At 55.1% G+C, this 19,107-nt stretch overlaps 1 protein-coding gene across 1 annotated transcript in view; it reads right to left on the bottom strand.

The window, feature by feature from the left end:
• Positions 1-19,107, bottom strand: part of PEPD (peptidase D) — a 121,535-nt gene that overhangs the window by 93,023 nt on the left and 9,405 nt on the right. The window contains exons 3-6 of the mRNA XM_066349220.1: positions 18,186-18,313; positions 9,626-9,689; positions 1,965-2,012; positions 507-568 (exon numbers count right to left, since the gene is read on the bottom strand). Of these exons, the coding sequence (XP_066205317.1) occupies positions 507-568; positions 1,965-2,012; positions 9,626-9,689; positions 18,186-18,313 (302 nt within the window). The remainder of the gene's footprint in view (positions 1-506; positions 569-1,964; positions 2,013-9,625; positions 9,690-18,185; positions 18,314-19,107) is intronic.

Here is a 19,107-nt window from a genome sequence, read left to right as displayed (position 1 = left end):
CTCTGGGAGCCTCAAATCCGCCCTCCTGCCTAGAGACCTCGAAGGGGAACAGGGTTCGGGAGGGAGGCTTGGGGCTGAGGGCCCTCACTCGACTGAGGAGTGAGGGCAGGTCAGGGGGTCCCTCCCTGGGGCCAGCACAGCAGGGGACATAAGGGAGTTGTTGGGAGCAGGGCTTAGGGGCCAGCAGTAAGGAAAGAGGGCTGATGAGGACAAAGCCCAGAGCGGGTCCCCGGAGGGAAAACAGCTGCAGCAGCCGGGGCTCCCTGAGCGCTCGGCAGGCCTGCACTTTCAGAACGGAAAGCAGCATCTGGGCCTTAAAGGAAAAGTTGAAGTGAATGTAGGCAACGTATTTTTCTAAGCATTTCCTCGAAGTGCACCATCTAAGCGTCTTTTGGCATCCCCCGTTTTGTACATTTGGGGTCCCGTCTGCAGAATGGCAGAGGCCTGCCGTCGAAGGTGTGAGCCATGGAGGAGGGAGCAAGGAGCCCCGGGGCCCCGGGACTCACGCGCTGATGCCCTCGAAGGAGGCCTCCCTGCAGACACTGCCGCTGTCGGTGTTGACTCCGCGCTGGGGAGAGAGGGAGCGAGCGTGAGGACACAGAGGCATCACACAGGGCTGCGTGGCACCCCCACAGCCTGCCCCGGAGGGCCTCCCTCCTCCAGCCAGGCTCTGAACCAGGGAAGAACCTGGAGCCCCCACCCCAGCCTGACGAAGCCACTGCTCCCTGCATTTCAGCTTAAGGCCAAGGCAGGCCCTAACACAAGGGCAGGCTCTCTTTTTCCTGCTGCACCTTGGAAAGCAGAGAACAAGGCCTCCTCTGTCACTGCACTTTGCAGACACCAGCTCAGGCCGCTCGGGCGCGGCAGGGGAGGGGGGCTGGCACCGGGACCACCTCTCCCAGGCCTGCCCCATCTCACATGCACACACGTGCACCCGCACATGCACACACACGGACTGTCCTAAAGAGTGCTGTCAAATCCAGCTCTCCTGGAGATGCTGTGTCACATTCCCCTAACTGTGATGAGATTCCAAGTGGAACTTGGAGAGGAGCAAAAACAAAACAAAAGATTTAAGACAAACATGCTACTCCCAGAGAGGGGAGGCACTTTAAACTGCCACTCCTTCCCCAGAAACTGCAGGTCAACATGTGATGGGATTCCCCAAATAAAACACACTGGACCATCTGTGACCACAATCATCTGACACAACCTTTCTCCTCAGCCATGCGAACAGCAGAGCAGGAAAAAGAAAATGCTGACCAAAAACAAAACAAAACAAAACAAAAAACCACACACTATTTTGGTAAAAATCAATTAACCAAGGAGAGAAGGGTCATTCTGGGAGGAAAAAGGATTGTACATTCTTCATGTCTAAAGCTCCCCAAGGTCAAAGATGTATAAGAAAGCCATTCTTCTTTGCGCCCTTTCACAGACCGAGAGCCCCCCCAGGCTGCAAGGGCACAGGGGTCACCGTGCAGCCTCGCCCCGCCCCGCCCCAGGCTGCGGCAGGCCATGGGTCCTTCAGTGCCTGGGTTCAAAATCTGTCGGCACATAGCCCAGCACCCCCACGGGCAGATGCCAAGGTGTTTTTTTCAAATTCTATTAACAATGGAGGATACACAGGATGGAAGCAAATTGACACTCTACACCCACAAACCCTGCAAGCTCAGCCCAACACAAACCCCACTCTGGCTGGGTTTTAACCTCAGAGTAAGCATGGTGTCTTGTCCACAGTGGTCTCGTGACAAGACACAGCACATCCCAGGGAGACCAAAGAATCAAGGACCTGGTCCTGGACACGTCCAGCCACTCACACTGAGAAGGTGTCCCTCCTAACCACATGACCATTCTTCTTGGCTTCTCAATCCTCCCCTACATCCTTGATCTCTGCAGGGGCAGGGGGCTCCCTAAAACCCCTCCCCCCTGCCCAAACACTGCCCGGCCCCTGGACACCTGCCACTTACCAAAGTGAGGAGGACAGGGGGGCCCTGGGTGGTCAGGACACTGGCAATCTGAAAGGTCAGAAAGAAAAATCCACATTAGAGCCACCACAGGAAATCAGATGGAGAAGATATACTACCATTATTCAATAATGACAGTTCACATTTATCGAGCAGGTCCTTAAAACAGGCGGTGCTGCTGTTGTCCCCATCCAGCAGATGAGGAAACTGAGGCTTACAGAGAATAAGGGACTGCTGAAAGCCACACAGCCTTCAAGTGGCAGAGAGGAAGTCAAACCTAAGCCAGGCACACTTCCCCACACGCTGCCCTGCCTCTGGCCCCACATGGACTGGGCTCCAAACAGCCAGACCTGCCCACCCTCCTAGCCAGCACCTCCGCTCACCTGACAAGTCTCTCCTGAAAGACTTATTCTGGGAGCCTCGTAGGCACTGGCAGACACTATCCTCCCTGCCCGCATTAATCTCCAAGACCATGGGATGTTAGCTACTCCCAACACCGCCCTCACCTCCAACCTGCATCCCCGCTCCCCGCTCTCTGTCCTCCCGCCATGGCCCACTCAGGCCTCATGCCCCTGTGCACGGCCTGCTTCCTACCCCGACCCCTCGAACCAGTGCGCCATGCACACTCACCTCCCCACGCCCTAGCTGGGGCTCTCGCCTCTGCCTACAGTGCCTTCTCCCCATCTTTGCCATTTCATCAAGTCACACTCACGACAGCCCTGTGCCCCTCCCCACGACAGGTTCATCCACTCCCTTCTCTACTGTCCCACTGACCATCATCATTCTGCTGGCCAAGTGCCCATCATGCTGCATTAGCAACGTCTGCAACCCAAGGTGCCACCACCCCTGGTGGGAGCACCTTCTTCCTCTTCTGGCCCCCACACCTCAGTCTGCTCCACATCTTAGCTACTGCAATCCCTAAGGCAGGGGTCGGGAACCTATGGCTCGCAGGCCAGATGTGGCTCTTTTGACGGTTGCATCTGGCTCGCAGACAAATCTTTAATAAAAAAAATATAATAACATTAAAAATATAAAACATTCTCATGTATTACAATCCATTCATTTCCTACTGCTCATGTTTATGGTTGTGGGTGGCTGGAGCCAATCACAGCTGTCCTCTGGGACAACACCATATTTTTATTGGATAATGCATAAGGTACACGGGTCGTTGTATGGCTCTCAGGGAATTACATTTTAAAATATGTGGCATTCATGGCTCTCTCAGCCAAAAAGGTTCCCGACCCCTGCCCTATGGACTTGAGCACCCCCACCTGGGGCAGAGAACAGTCTCCTCTCACTGCCCTTACCCCGCCCCACACATCCACCCTAAACTCTAGCACCCTGACACAGGGCGGAGTGAGGAGGATCTGCTGTTTGTTGTTTCTACAGCTTTATTGAGCTGTCACCGACATATTCTACACTGCACATATTTAAAGTGCACATTTTGATAGTTTTGACATGTGTGTATACACACACACACACATACTTTTTAATACTGAGAGGCTCACAGAGAAAACCTGGAAGATACTGAAAACTATAAAAAGATAAAATACACCTACAATCCCATCCCCAGAGACCTCTTCTCTCTGCACATAAAAACAGAGAGCTGTAATGACATTTAGATCATACAAAGTTACATGCTTCACTTACTCCCTGTCATTAAATAGTCTTCAAACCTGTGATTTGTACCAGTTACCACCACTGGTGAATGTCCGGTGAGCCCTTGGTTATGGCCTGTGCCAGGCACTTCAGACATCACCTCATTTAACCACCCGTGAAGCTGGTGCTGCAAACAACCAGACCTCACAAATGAGAAAGGGTTTAGCTCATTCACCCAGGTTAACAGTTAAAAAAGAGCAGAGTCCAGAGCTGAACCTATGTCAGTGTAATAGTCTCGTACCAGATGGAGCATAAGTTATTCATTCCTCTACTGGACATAAATTAAGTCTAAGGATTACTATTATAAATAATGCCCGGGAGGCCTAGGCCAGTTGGCTCAGTAGTAGAGTGTCAGCCCAGCATGTAGAAGTTCCGGGATTGATTCCCGGTCAGGGCACACAGGAGAAGCGCCCCTCTGCTTCTCCACTCCTCCCCCTTCTCTCTTTCACCCTCTCTCTTCCCCACCTACAGCTATGGCTCAAATGGTTTGAGCAAGTTGGCCCTACGTGCTGAGGATGGCTCCATGGCCTCGCCTCAGGTGCTAAAAAATAGCTCAGTTGCCAAGCAATGGAGCAGCGGCCCCAGATGAGCAGAGCATTGCCTAGGAGGGGACTTGCTGGGTAGATCCTGGTCAGGGCGCAAGTGGGAGTCTGTCTCTCTGCCTCCCTGCCTCAGAGTGCAAGTCTCTCTGCTTCCCTGCCTCTCACTTAATAAAGAATAAAAAAATAATGCCCTGGAGAACATTCTTGTACTTAAGCCTCTACTTCCTTAAGACAAATTCTTTAACATTTTTATTTACTTAAAACAAACAAACAGCCTGACCAGGTGGTGGCGCAGTGGATAGAGCATCGGACTGGGATGTGAAGGACCCAGGTTCGAAACCCAAGCTCACCAGCTTGAGTTCAAGGTCACTGGCTCGAGCAAGGGGTCACTCGGTCTGCTGTAGCCCCCCGGTCAAGGCACATATGAGAAAGCAATCAATGAACAACTAAGGAGCCACAACAAAGAATTGATGCTTCTCATCTCTCTCCCTTCCTATCTGTCTGTCCCTATCTGTCCCTCTGTCTATCTCTGTCTCTGTCACACACACACACAAAAAAAATTGACCCAGTAAAGCTTCTAGATAAAAAGCCATATACTTTGTCCAGGTTTCTGATGCTCAAGCAGATGCCCTTCCAGATTGAACCACCCTCCCACCAGCGGTGCCTGAGACCTCATCTCTCTGACACCCCCTCATTGACTCAGTAACTTCTCAGAGAGCCAATAAATCCTTTGGCCTCTGCTGCACAAATGATAGGCTCCACTGCGATCAGCTTTGCTACATCCAAGGCCCTCCTGGAGGAGGGGGAGCTCATTAAGAGGCACGAGAGCCGCGTGTCGGGCCCAGGGTGTGTTGTTATGTTGGTGAAGAGTCTCCGTTCATCAGCACAGAACACTCCGTCAGTTACGGCAGCAGAACCCGCGAGCGAGCGGGCACTTGAGGACTGTATGTGCTCCTGTCCTTGGGATAGAGAAGCAGGATAACAAATGTGCAGGCTGACAGTTTTCCTCTCGGCAGTGACTCAGGGTGTGCTGCGTAGCCATGGAGGAGAAAGCAGCCCTCCCAGTGCTGCCTGACGTGCAGATGAGCCGAGGCCCAACGCAGAGCAGACAGGGTATCTGCTAGTCCCAGGAGGGCCGCAGCTTTTACTGATCACAATTGCCTGAGTGGGTCCTGGTTACCTCGGCAGCTGCCAAACCTCCCCCAGCCTGGCAGCTCCATCTGCCTTCCCCTTCCCCGTGGAGACCCATTAGTGCTGCACTCTCATCAACACAGCCTGATTCCATGCCTCAAAAATTAAGGGGACATGACACGGCTATGTGTTGCCAGCTTGAAACGCAGCTCGGGCACACAGGACAGCATGGCTCTGTCAACACAGGACCTTTATTTCCATGCAGTATGGTCACCGGGGACCCATCAGCTCCCACAGGCAGCGTGGCCTCTCTGACAGGCCAAGGTGGATAGCACATGCAGACCCATCACAGCCCCATGGACAAGGGTCCACCCCTAGAAACAATCAAAGACTTCCTGTGGACACCTCACATGCCCTCATGCCCAGAGCCTGAACCAGGCCTACAGGCCACTCTTCATGGGTGACCCAGAAAAAGGGGCTGGGCAACTGTCATAAAGACCTGCACTGCTCCAGGGATCTGGGCGTCATCATGGCAGTCTGAAACAGGGGTGCATATTGGTGGCTGACAATGCATTTAAAATTTTTAATTTGTCTCTGAAATGTGAACATCAGGAAAGATATAAACAATATGGATTTGCAGCTACTGTTGAACAATTAGAGTATCTAGCAACCCTGAGCCAGCAGTTCCTACAGCAGCTGCCTCTTCAGAGGTCCCACCACTCCCTGATGCCTCTCCGCACCGAGGCTAAAGGTAGACGGAATCCATCCCATGCTGCCACAATGGTTTCTCTTATATCCATCCTGCCTACATCAGAGCCAGGGACCCTGGTGCCTCCCATCATCTCCCTGAACCACGGAGAAGAGTGAGGACACACCTGGCTGACCAGCTTCAGCCAGGACACACCATGCCTCGCCAGCTCCCGCCCCATTATGACTAGCAGCTTTTGCACTGTGCCTTAACAGCAATGTCTCAAAGAACCTATCAAGCTTCTCCTGAGCGCCCTCTTCTCAAAGGAACCACCATTTGCTCTACCTTCTCAATAATGAAACTCAGGATCACCTATGGGGAAGTGGGGAAGAAGAGAACTAGATAGCCAGGATTGTTACATCAGACACCTGCATTTTATACTTGCTATTAAGTGGCCACCCATGGCCTGGGGCTGGGGGCCTTCCTGTCATCTTTCAAAGAAGACCTGTATCAGCTGCTTCCCATCTGTGGCTGGTCACTGGTGAGCAAGGCTGCCTAAAGTTAGGTGGGACTGAACACCGTAGAAGTGGCCCCTCCCCAATTTAAGGGGCTTCCTGTCACCTTCCACGATGGAGCAGGCCCAGGGACCTCTAGTGTCTCAGCCCAGGTGTCTCAGTCCGTATTTTTGTCACTCTCCGTTTTGAGCCACAGAGAATCAAAGGCACGTGACAGCCTGTGTCACCTCTGTAGACGTGTCCTGCAGCAACCTCTCATTTCTGACAGGGCAAATGAAGAAGAGGTGACGGGACAGGCCTCTGGGGTCCAAAGGTCCTGGGGCCACATCCCAACTCTGCTACTCCCTGGCTGTGGGGTCGTGCGTGAACGAGCCCTTTACACCTATTGGCCTTGGCCTCCTCTGTAACGGGTGAGAGCTATGGCCCACCAGGGGACAGGCCGGGGCGGGGGCACCGTGGGAGCTGGCAACATTACTGAAGCCCACAGGTGCCACCCCAGAGTGAAGAACCCGCCTCACTGTCAACATGAGCCCTTCTTTCCAATGGGAACCACAATAGTAATAGTCATGACCAAATGGATAAACAATAACAATGACAATGACAACAACTGGATGGTACAGAAAGCACCTGAGCCTGAGAGAGAGTCCATCCTCTGAACCCTGAAGGCTTCATGTAAGGTTCTGCTTCAGCCTGACCAGGTGGTGGCGCAGTGGATAGAGAATCAGACTGGGAGGTGGAGGACCCACGTTCGAAACCCCAAGGTCGTCGGCTTGAGCGCGGGCTCACCAGCTCGAGCTCAGGGTCGCTGGCTTGAGAGTGGGATCATAGACATGACCCCATGGTTGCTGGCTTGAGCCCAAAGGTCACTGGCTTAAAGCCCAAGGTTGCTGGCTTGAGCAAGGGGTCACTCACTCTGCTATAGCCTCCTCCTTCCCGCCCATCAAGGCACATATGAGAAAGCAATCAATGAATAACTAAGGTGCTGCAATGAAGAATTGATGCTTCTGATCTCTCTCCCTTCCTGTCTGTCTGTCCTTAACTGTCCCTCTCTCTCTCTCTCTGTCAAAAAAAAAAAAAAAAAAGGTTCTGCTTCATAAACACAGACTCAGGGCGAGCAAGCTGCAGGCTGCAATGCTACACCATCATTACAGGCTCTCCTGTTCTGACACTCAAGACCTCCTCTGTCTCACGGCATCTGGAGGCCCGGTCTCCTTCTTCCCAGAAACCACAGTGTAAATGAGACCAGTCATAAAAGCACAAACGCCTGACTGCAGCTGGGAAGGCTACGGCACGGATACACTCTGACTTGGTGGGCCGAGTCCCAGGACCCCCCCAGGTTGCCCCTCCAGGTTTCACTGGAAGGTCAAGTTCCCACAATGCGGTAATGTTAAGACGCAGCTTAAAGGGGCAGGCCAGACACACCCGCCAGAGGAGAGGGTCCAGAACAAAATCGGAACTAAGGATGAGCAGGTCCCTCCCTCTCTAGCACTTAGAAATACAAGGCAAGCGGCAAACGGCCTTGTCAGGGGCATGCAAGTAAATGTTCAGACTATTTGAGATCCGAGATCCAAAGAGATCACAACAATAGGTCACGGGTGTATTAACAGCTGCACTCTTCTACCGGGCCCCTCCGACCGGGCGGCACCACACCGGGGTGACTGTTCACCCACGAGGTCACCTTCTTCACCAGACCCTGCCCCTGGCTGCTGGGTTCCTCTTATGCCCACACACCCCTGGGACTGGGCAGGCAGAGAGTGGGACAGTCAAGTCTGAGGGACGCGAACTGGGCCTTAGTGACAGATACAAAACTCTCAAGGGCAGGGTCTGATAGTTTTCTGGACAGTCTGACACTGACCAGAACACAGTCAGTGTCCACCGTGTCCACAACTTGTCCCAGGAGCCAGGGGAGGGGTGCCAGTGTGGCCTGGGGTCAGCAGGGAATGCGGTGGGTGGCTGCTAGGCCTTGGAGGATAGGTGGATCAGACTGTCGGAGAAGTGGGCCTGGTGTGCCAGGACGGCAGAACTGGAGCAGGACTGTGCCTGTGTACGGGTGGTACTGACCCGGGCCTGCCTGAGAACAGGCACATGTGGTTATCAAGGTGAGCTGTCTGTGCCCGAGCAGGCTGGGCTGGGCCCCTAATGCCAGGCTGCCTGCCACACTGGTTCCTCATAGTGTGTGGCTCTGGCCAGGATCCCGGGATCCTTCCTCTCACCCAGTGCTGCAGTCCCTGACACGGCTTGTGTCCTGCCCAGGGCAAGAGGGAAGCGTCCACACTGCGCCCCAGCTCTTAGCATATGTCCACATGTGACCTTTGTCTGGGAAATGTGTGGCAGGGGAGGGCCCGGTCCAGCTGACCTGCCAGGCTGGGGCCGGACCTCAAGCACCAGGCACTGACCTCTTGGTGTTTATGTTCTACCCTGCACAAACCTGCATGGAGCACGGGAGTTGTGACAGCATGCAGGACAGAGCAGAGAGGCCTCCTGTGTGCCTAACAGTGGCTGCAGTGTCAGGAGGCCTTGGTGTCTCTCCTGTGCCACAGCCCTGCTCCATCAACCGTGGATGTCAGGGATGGCCCCAGTCGACTGCCTGATTCAGAACGATTCAAAGCCCCAGGATGACAGTCACACACCTATCCAGGCCATCTCAGCCACATGGTGCCACTGGGCAACCGCACTGAGAAATGGATTAAAACCAGGGACCTCCAACTCCACCCACGCCAAGGCCTCTCGAAGCCTGGAGCTTTTCCGCCATTGGCATCTGCAGCAGGCGAGGGCCTGCGGGGAGGGCCTCCCGACACGTGAGGCTCAGGCCAAGCCCGGGGGCACTTAGACCGGACCTTCCCAGAGATATGTGTCCCTCCCTCCCCGCAGCTCAGCAGCCATAACCCAGGTTCCACACACTTCCAGGTTCCACACACTTCTAGGCACTGAGCCTGGGGCACTGCCCTGGCAGAGGACGGGCCTGTCTCCAGAGAGATCTGGGGTGCATGTTTTCCACCTGCTCTCTCCAAACCAGTGTACTGCTGAGGGGCTGGGGGTCGGCTGGTGGCATCCTGCGGCGTCCAGCCAGCCTGCGGCAGTGGGAGGACAGGGAATCCAGAGCGAAGGGGTCACTGAGCAGCTACTGACCTCGTCTGCGTACTGGACGTCATCCACGGCGTACTTCTCCTTGAAGTGCTCCTTTGAGTGGATCCTCAGAGGAAAAAACAAGGAACACTGGGGTCAGGGTTTGGCCGCCTTCCCGCCCCCAAGCCCAGGTGGTGAAGCCCCGGGCCCACCCCTGCCCCGCTGGCACCTGGAACCAAGTGGGTCTGCCCTACGCAGATTCAGGGGCAAAGGCACTGCAGCACAAAGCGACCACTGAGCCACAGCTGCCCCCTCGACCTTAGCCAGCTGACCTCTGCTCCTCCGGGTCTGCGACCCTGGCCTCCAGGGAAAAGCGTCTGAAGACAAACCTTTTCCCTCCACCGCAGTGAGAGCCCACCAGGCAGCCAGCCAGCACACCCCACTCTCTGGGGCATGAAATAAGCTGCCTCCCAGCCCCACACAGAGCCTCTTTAAAGGAAAGTTAAAGATTTAACATTTTAAAGAAGTCAATATCAGTATTACTCACTGCGATGAGAAACATTCAAGCTTACTCATCAGCCCTGAAAAATCAGCCAGGAAGAAGACGGAGACACAGGGGAGAGGTTGGGCAGCCCTTGCCCACCTTACGAAGGACCCCTGATCACAGCTACTCTGGGCAGGGTTCCGGCAAACACCCCCACCCCCCACCCCCGGCCTCTTGGCCAGGGGATGAGTCAATGTTACTATCCATGACAAGTCATGAGCAGCACTAGCCACATGGAGGTGGGGGCTGGGTACTGAAAGCCAAGTCTAATGACGCACACACATGACTGTCTGATGACATCCTGCACCGTCCCACGCCTAGGCACCGCATCAGCATGGGGCATTCACCCCCATCCTGCCTACGATCTCATGGTATTCTAGTCACCAAGGGCTAGAGCCAAAAGAGGCCTCAGGGGAAAGCAGCAGCTGGTTTCAGACTGTGCTTCCTGGGCTCTCAAGGGTGAGCAGATGACAAGGGTGGGGATGCCGGACAGTGTTGCTGGGGACGCTCAGAGTGGACAAGTCAGAGAGAGGAGAGTAGTTTGGAATCAGAGATGACCACCCTGAAGAGGGAGCCGTGTGTCTCTGAGACACACCCTGACATCACTGTCCAGGAGGCAGAATCCCTCCGCATCTCTGAGGCCACACCACGTCCCTCTCTATCCAAACAAGTGTCCCAGACCAGACTGTGGCCTCAAAGCACAGAGCACGAACCTGGGACAGATGGGTGCTCCTTGGGGACCAGCAGTAGGGAGCTCACACCCCACGCAGCAATCCGGGCTGAGCTGAGAACGGTGTTCTCACTACAACGGGCTACTCAGAGCCCCTGAAAACTCTGCTTCACCTCCCTTTGGGATTGTCTGAAGTGGGAAATGGGTGTCAAGCTCCTAGCTTAAATTTGTATAACCTAGTTGCATTAGCTTTCAAAGTTGAGACAGGACTCAAAGTTAAATGGCCAAAGTCTTGTGCCCCATCAGCACTGCCTGCAGCCAGGCAGGGACTGTGACAAGCACCTTGCCCGGACACTGCAGGCCCCAGCTCCAGACTTACCACAGAGGGCTCGCTGACCCTTCGCTACTGGGGCTGAATGACACTCCGAGCAGAGCTGGCACTACAAACATGTACGAAAGCACACCCCAGAGGCACAAGAGGCAGTGCCATCGCATCATCACCAACCACATCCACTCTGCCCTGGCTCCAGCCAGGCACCCTGTGTCTTCAGCAAATACCCAAACCACCTCCGGTCCCTAGTCACTTAGTCACCTCCAGCTGTGACAGGCATCAAAAGCAAACTTCCAAAAGTTTTGTAAAGTGCCAACGGCCCACTACCAAGGCCAGCCTCGAAGCTCCCTACCAACAGGCGCCTTGGCCATTACCCTGGGCACTGACTTTCTACCCCATCCCGACGGGACGCTAACCCTCCCAGCTCACCCAAGCCACCCTGCCAAGGGACGCTCCAGGAAACGTGTTCCTGTCCATCCTGCTTGGGAGTCTTGGTGGCCAGGCCTCAGCAGAGACCTAATAGATATGAGACCCGGGAGCATATCTGTGCACTGATCCTGAGGTCAAGGTCGTAACAACGTGGAACCAGAGGACATAGGGGGAGGAGGGGGCAAAGGGAAGATGAGCACAAGGCAGTTGTGATCTGCAGGTGTCCCCATGGCTGTGCACTCCACTGTCCACCCTTCACCTTCCAGCCACAAGCCATGCCACTTTCCACGGGAGCCAAGGAGGGCCAAGGGCCAGCGGCCCATGGAAGAGCCCACCGCTGCCACCCTGATGTCTGGGAGGAAGTGATTGCAGGTGTCACCCCACCAAATGCCTTTTGTCCTCAAGAGCTCAGATGACAGAGTCCAGAGTGCACAATGGGTTTCTCCCTCTCAACTAGCTACAGGCAGTTCCCAACAGGAACACCCACTTGACAGATACAACCTAAAAAGCTGTGTGCATCTTTTCTGGCACTTTGCACACGACCTTTTTCTAAAGGACAAAGCTAATTAAATTTGAATAATACTTACTTTTCAGGTTTTAGAGCTAATTACAGTAAAAAAAAAATACACTTAAATATCACCCTAAGTAACAAGTAGGCCAGGCCACCATGCCAAGTCAGTGGCGGGAGGATCCGCAGCTCTGATTTGGTGGGGCTGTCGGGGGAAGGAGCAGTACGTCCAGCGAGCCCTGCAGAGCTGGCTGGAGAGGTCACTGGGCTGCTAGAAACCCTGAGGGCCAGGCTGGCGGTGGCCCCAAAGAGCCTGCACCCGGCCCCATCTGGACTCTGGGTCCAGCAGACAGCTCACGCCAGAGCCTGTCACATGGGAGATCCAAACAGAAGCAACTAGACTAGAAAAGGGTGGCTCAGAGGGGAAGCCGCCCCCGACCAGAAATTCTCCCTTCAAATGGAAGGGCCAGTACTGGCAGGAGAGAGGACGGAGTGCCCCACTCAGAGGGAGTCGTGCCCTCCAGGTGGAGCCAGCACCCTGGGACTGGGGCCGGGCAGCCCTTCTCCAGCAGCAGCTAGGCCCACCATGCGTCAGAGGAGGCCGCTCCCGGAACTCAGGGTCAGGGCTGAGGTAGCGGGAAGGAGACATCGCACTAGTGCCTATGGTTCCACTTCTAGAAAATGAAACTTCCAAGCTCAGGCCTGACTAGCTATCTGACCACCTACAGGTACCTAATGAGTAAGTAACAGCAAAATTACAGCAGTCACCATCAATTTCCAGGGGCCAGAGCCTGCCTTCAGCCACACACAAGGCTGCTGCCTTTCATTCTGAACCTTACACCAGCCCGCCTTTGCTCTGACAGCAACCTTTTCAAGATTCTATCAGCTTGTCAGAGAAAAGCATCTCTCCAAAGCCATGCAGGTGTCTGCTCCAGGGGACCGCTCCCATGAGGGGACAGCTGGCAGCACTTTCCAGAGAAGCCGTGCAGTGGGAGAGCCCACAGCTCCAGGACAGCTGACCAAAAGGAGGCCAGCGGTCAGCAGGGCCCTGGGACAGGCTCCTGACTGAGCATCCTGGCAAACCCCTAGCCAGGCCTCAAGCTGTCTGGGACCAGGTTCCCCCACAAGCCACCAGGGTTAAGAGCCAAAGGAATTCCCTCAGCCCTCCTCATGAAGGCCTGTACCCTCATCAGAGCCCCACAGGCTCCCTTGAAGACAGAGACAGAGAGCGTGGGGCCACCAGACAGGCTGCTGAAGCCTTGATCCCCATGACCCAGGTGTGCACAGAGGGTGGGGGGCAGTGGTTGTGAAAAACCACATACAATACACCACATACCGCAAACCACATCCCCCACCACACAGACACGCACGGCCTACCCACACACCATCCCCATGCAGACACACCACACATGCCTATGCACGCACACACATACGCGCGCACACACACACACACACACACACACACACACACATTAGTTCCCATCTCAAAAAGAGCAATGTGCAGGGCCTCGGGCCTCGGGCCTCGGGCCTGGATAAATCCCCTCGCACCACTCCTGGGCAATGCCCTCAGTAAGGTAACACCCTCACCCTACAAACCCTGAGCCAGGGTCATAGTCTCAGACAGGCACAGGAGCAGCACACAACCAAGTTGCAAAGGCTCTAAGAGGGTCCCCCAACTTGGCCCGAAGTCGCTCACCCTCTGTGGGTGCTGAAGCTAGCCACGGTGTTTCTGCTGCCTGCTCAGAGAACCCAACACCCCAGCAGTCCAAGCCGCCACCAGCTAAGCCTGATTCTGACAAAAATGATGGGAAACACTGTCACATCAGAAAGGCACCAGCCTTTTGTAAGCAAAGACTCCAAATCAAAACAAATTTGAAACTACCACACTCTTGTCCCCAAAAAGAACTGGGCTGAGGAACAGGCCCAGCACCAGGTAGCCTACATGCCCCTCACTCAGTGTCTGCGGCCCGCACAATAGGACAGGCTGTTTACGCAGGAAGTGGCAGATCCACCGATGGGGGGGTGTTGTTTCCCCGGGCAACTTTATCTGCCAGATGGATTTTCAAAAGCCATCAGATAGAGACTCAAAAGGAAGCGGAGGAGCTGAAGGTCAAATGTTCCGTCTGGTGGGTTTTGATTGCAAAGGGCAGGTAATCCCATCGGCCTCACTCCTCCCACACTCTATTGATTATGAAGCATCTGGAAACAGCCACACACAATCAGATCGGCCACTCCCCAACTCCAGCTCCAAACAACCAAGCCCTTAGCTACTGCCCTGTTACAATCATGCCTTCTCCCCCCAAGGCGCAGGGAGGGAGGACTAGGAGATGGCGACACCAGAGCAGAGGAAGAGAAAGGTCACAGTGGGGAGCCAGGCCCGCAGGAGACAAAGGCTGAGCTCTCTGCACTGGAACCCCAACACCCCTGGGACCACCATGCTCGGTCCGGCTGCCCAGCGTGCACATGGAGTCGTTCTGAGAGGGAGACCCAACTTGCAGACCCATTTGTACCCTCAAAGGTCATCCATGCCTCTATGTCCGCACTAGACACTCAGCTGGCTTGGCAAAGCAGGAACAGACTGAAGGAGAACTTGTAACAGTGGCGCTGAAACCCAGGCGTGGCCAGTGTTCCTGAACGCAGGTTCGACTGCCTGCCACAACAGGAAAAGCCAGTATCTGCAACACAGGTGCTGGTAAAAAGGAAGGAGGTTTGTTGAAGGGCTGCTGGCACTTGCCCGTCTCACAAATACTGGCTTCCTGCGTCGCGGCAGGCAGCCGAACCTGCGTTTGGTCACAACGGCACAGAACCACAGAACGTTGCTCCTGTTACTGAAGATTAGCATCCAGAAGAGCCACCTGTTAATAACCATGCCCTGACCAGACAGACCCTTGAGTACAAAACCTCAAGTCAAATGCCATTTGGCTCCCCACTGGGTGGCTGTGGTGAGATTTGCTCAGGTTCCCACTGCACGGTGGAGTCCAAGGGAGGGTCCAGGTTTCTCCTTCCACAACCCTGGAGGATGCCCGTCCTCTAAGAAAGGCATTCCCCAACTTCTCCCGAGGGTCAGCTCTGCGTGCAGAAGCAGACACACGCAGATGCACAGATGCGCTCAGAGCCCCTCCCCATCTCGGGACAGAAACCCCGGTGAGGCTCAGCCCTCTCTCCACCACCAGCCACACCTGCACCTCACCGGCGAGCCAGGAGGCAGGGCCACAGGAGGCTGAGAGGGCACTGGTGCCACCCAGGCACAGGGCTCTGGCTGCTCCTGGATGTGCCACCATCAAGAGGAGCTGAGGCTACAGCTCAGTGATCACCTCAGGGTGCAGGAAGGTGCAGGAAAATGGCTGAGAGATTAAACTGCAGCCTTGAGACAAGTCTGGTATGAACTTCGGAACACCAAGTCCTGCGGGGGTAGATGCCGCCCTGGCAAGCACTACTAAGATCGTTTATAGGAAGCAGCTGATCCCTATAGCCATTTTCCCACATGGCTGGGGGGCATCGGTTGGTCATCTTTCTCTGCATCTGGATCTATTGTAGACTAATTTCACCCAGGCTCTGCTAATTGGTATAATGAGCAAAGAGACCAATAAATACGATGAGGCTGCAGAGATCTGGGCTCTCAGTCCTAGAGGCTGTGAGTCCGCTGTACCCATCTTCTCTGTATGTTGTGTCGTGTGCGTTTTTTCTTAAGTCCTGCAGCGCCTTCCTTTCGTGCACACCCACTGCTGAGCTGGTCGTGGCAGGAAGGGTTCTGGGAGATTCTCTTAACAAGACCAAATCTAAGCTCTCACCAGGAAACTCCTCAGCACAGCGGTCCCAGTTATCAGGGCTTTGTCACAAACCACCCCAGTATGTAGAGGAGGACAAGAATATTTACCACAGTCATGGACTCTGAAAGCTGGGGCTCGGGACGGAGCCCAGAGAGGACGATGGCTCCTCAAGGTCTGGGACCACAGCAGGGAGACTCAGCTGGGGCTCTGGTGGGTGGTGCTGGCTGCCAGCTGGACCCTGCTTCCCCAATGTGGTCTCTTCACAAGGGCGAGTTTGGGCTTCCTCACAGCACAGTGTCCAGGTTCGAGGGCAAGTGTCCCATGAGTAAGAACCAGGCAGAAGCCATAGTGCATTTTACCACCCACCTTCAGAAGTCACACTGACCCTGCCACATTCACACATCAAGGCAGTCACTAGGTCCTGACCTGAGTAAAACGGGAGGGAAAAGATTCCACCTCTCCATAGGGAAAGGCCACAAATAATGCTGTGGCCATTTCTGGAAATTACAAACTATGTGTTTCTAGCACAAATGTAACCATCTCCATAGTGACCAGTACCTCACAAGTGGCCTTGTCGCTGTTCCACATATAAGGAATCGGAGGCCCCTAACACTGGCCAGCTGGTTCTGTGGAGAAGCCACACTGAGCTGTCAATCAAACTTCCAGCAAAACCAGGATGTGGGACCTGCACGGGCCACACCACCACGCCGAGTCCATCTCCTCTTTAAAACAGGGGTAGTCATAAGGGTTCAGGAACAGAATAAAAGTTGACAGTCAAGATCACAACAGGATGGGGAGGCAAGAGCTGGGGAGGCAGCAGCCACCTTCCTCTGCCCCCATGGCAGGCATGGAGGCCAGTGGGGACCCGCTCGTTACACAGTAGGGAAACGTTTATGCCATCTGCCCCAGGGCCTCTGTGAGGCCCAAACTGGCTGCCCAGCCCTCTACCCCAAAGGCCAACGGGACTGGTCACGTCCACACCCTGCCCTCCTTTCCCGGGGCCATGCCAGTCAACACGCTGCCAGGAAAAGCCCACTTGCTTCTCTGGTGCTGCCAGTTCTGCTTAGAGCTGGGTCTTCACAGCAAAGTTGAAGGCCCAGTGCCGGGGATCCTGCCAGGTATTCTCAGAGCAGAACTGTTATCAGCTCGTGAGGCTGAACCTCTCACCTCAACACAGAAGAGGTACGTGCCAGGCCAGCGAAGGATGCCACAGGGTTGGCACTGAAGAGCCAGTGGGGAGGGCAGCACAGAAGCAGAGGAAACATGGGGGGGGCCTGCCCTGGCCCCCTGCAGAGAGCACACCTGTGGCAGCCGGGTGCCTTGTCATTCAAAGCAGCCACAGACCCACCAGCCCACCTGGTAGTGAGCATTCAGGGACAACACTTGGGAGTGAAGGCTGCAATTTATACATTAGCCAAGAATAATCCCTCTCCAGGCAGAAATGATATGCTGGAAGGTGCTAAGCACTTAGTGGGGCCCTCTGATCACCTCAAGCATCCCCAGATTAAGTCCAGCCCAGCCTCAGAGCCTCTGAGCTGGCAGGAGTGGCCCCTGGGACAGGTGGAGGTGGACATGCCAAGCCCTGGAGCTGGCAGGTGCCATGGGTGATGGGGGAGCAGCATCTCAGCAAGGCCCAGGCCTCTGGTCCCACACTTCTCACACCGTGCTACCCATCCCACAGGTGAGCTGGCTGAGGAAGCTCATGCATCTGTGGCTCTGCAGAGCTTAGCCAAGAAGCAGGCACACAGCAGGCATCCACTGCAGGGGTCCCCAAACTTTTTACACAGGGGGCCAGTTCACTGTCCCTCAGACCGTTAGAGGGCCACCACATACAGTGCTCCTCTCACTGACCACCAATGAAAGAGGTGCCCCTTTCGAAAGTGCGGCAGGGGGCCGGATAAATGGCCTCGGGGGGCCGCATGTGGCCCGTGGGCCGTAGTTTGGGGATGCCTGCTGACTAAAGCCCTGCTCTTAGCAATGGACCCCAGAGAAGGGCCTCAAGTCGTCCTCTCTGACCCAAGCCTCCCACCATACCCAAGATGGGGCGACATCCCATGGATGCCCTGCAGGAGTGCCAGTCCACTGGGGCCAAAGCCTTAGGCGTTTTAACAAAGCTGGGAACCCAGAATTTCAAAATTAATAAATAGCACCTTTAAACAAACATGACCACAGGACCTGGCAACAGCCCTGACACCCCTTCCCAAGCAAGTATACAGGGCTCTGACCCAGAGCAGACAGCCAATGGGCCTGACCACTAACCCTCCCCCCAGCTACTCTCTTCCTCCTTAGAGTCCATAAGCCGGGCCCTGCACCCACCCCTGGCCAGCCGGCGGTCAGCAGGCATGGTCCCATCCCCCAGACTGCTCCTTACTTTCCCATCCAGGTGGCATGGCTGGCAGGAAGCCTGGGCACAAACAGGGTCGACTTCCCGGTGTCAATCTTAATCACGCCATAGCAGCCGGGCTCAGTGACTCCGAATGCCCAGTGGAAAAAGGACTCCTGTGGCGGGAACGAGAACCGCGGTTACCAGTCAGCAGAGGCGTGAGGAGAGGGGTGGGGCAGCTCCTGAGCACCTGCCTCACACAGCCCCCCACCTCGGCACTCTGTCCCCCACCCTAGCTTCGGGCTGGCTCTCGCTTCCTTCCAGGGTCTGGGCAGGGGGCAGCCTGCCAGGCTCCTCCGACACTGCTTTGAGCCTTTTCTGATGATGCGGGTTTCATGCACCTGCCCCAGCCCCACCTGTACCCCAACCTCACTGGCCACACCCACTGGGCCTCTGACAGGGCACATAGGGCACGGGTACTCATGAGCACCACAGGTCCAGCTCAGCCCTGCCCGCGCCGCTTTGCTACCCGAATCTCTCTGTGGCCTCAAGGCCCACAGGCAGGCAAGATGCCACCTTGACTTAGACCCCCCAGGCTGGACATCTGCACGGAAATGGATTCCTCCATGTGGGACTTCTTACTTCCTTCTCCCACCCCCAGGGGCGCTGATGACTTCAGTGTTTAGCAATAAACACTGAGCTAAAATATCGTTAGAAAGGTATCAAGTGGAGGAGGAGCTCTTCCAAAATTAGTCTTGTAGAACATCAGTAAGGGAGCCAACAGCTGAATTTAGGAGATCAGTGTTTAAACCACAAAGTATGTAAACCTCAAGAGGCATCAAGACAAGTCAGAAAAAGCCTGAGGCCTCCACATCTCTAGCAACCACGGGACTGCAGGCTTGCCACTGCAAGAACAATGAGACAGAGGGAAGCCTTCCAGAGGAGGCACTTTCTGTAGAAAACACTACAG

Source organism: Saccopteryx leptura, chromosome 9 (assembly GCF_036850995.1).
Source record: "Saccopteryx leptura isolate mSacLep1 chromosome 9, mSacLep1_pri_phased_curated, whole genome shotgun sequence".
Classification (NCBI taxonomy): Eukaryota; Metazoa; Chordata; class Mammalia; order Chiroptera; family Emballonuridae; genus Saccopteryx; species Saccopteryx leptura.
Note: the sequence above shows the minus strand (reverse complement) of the source record. Positions and strands in the feature narration are given on the sequence as shown.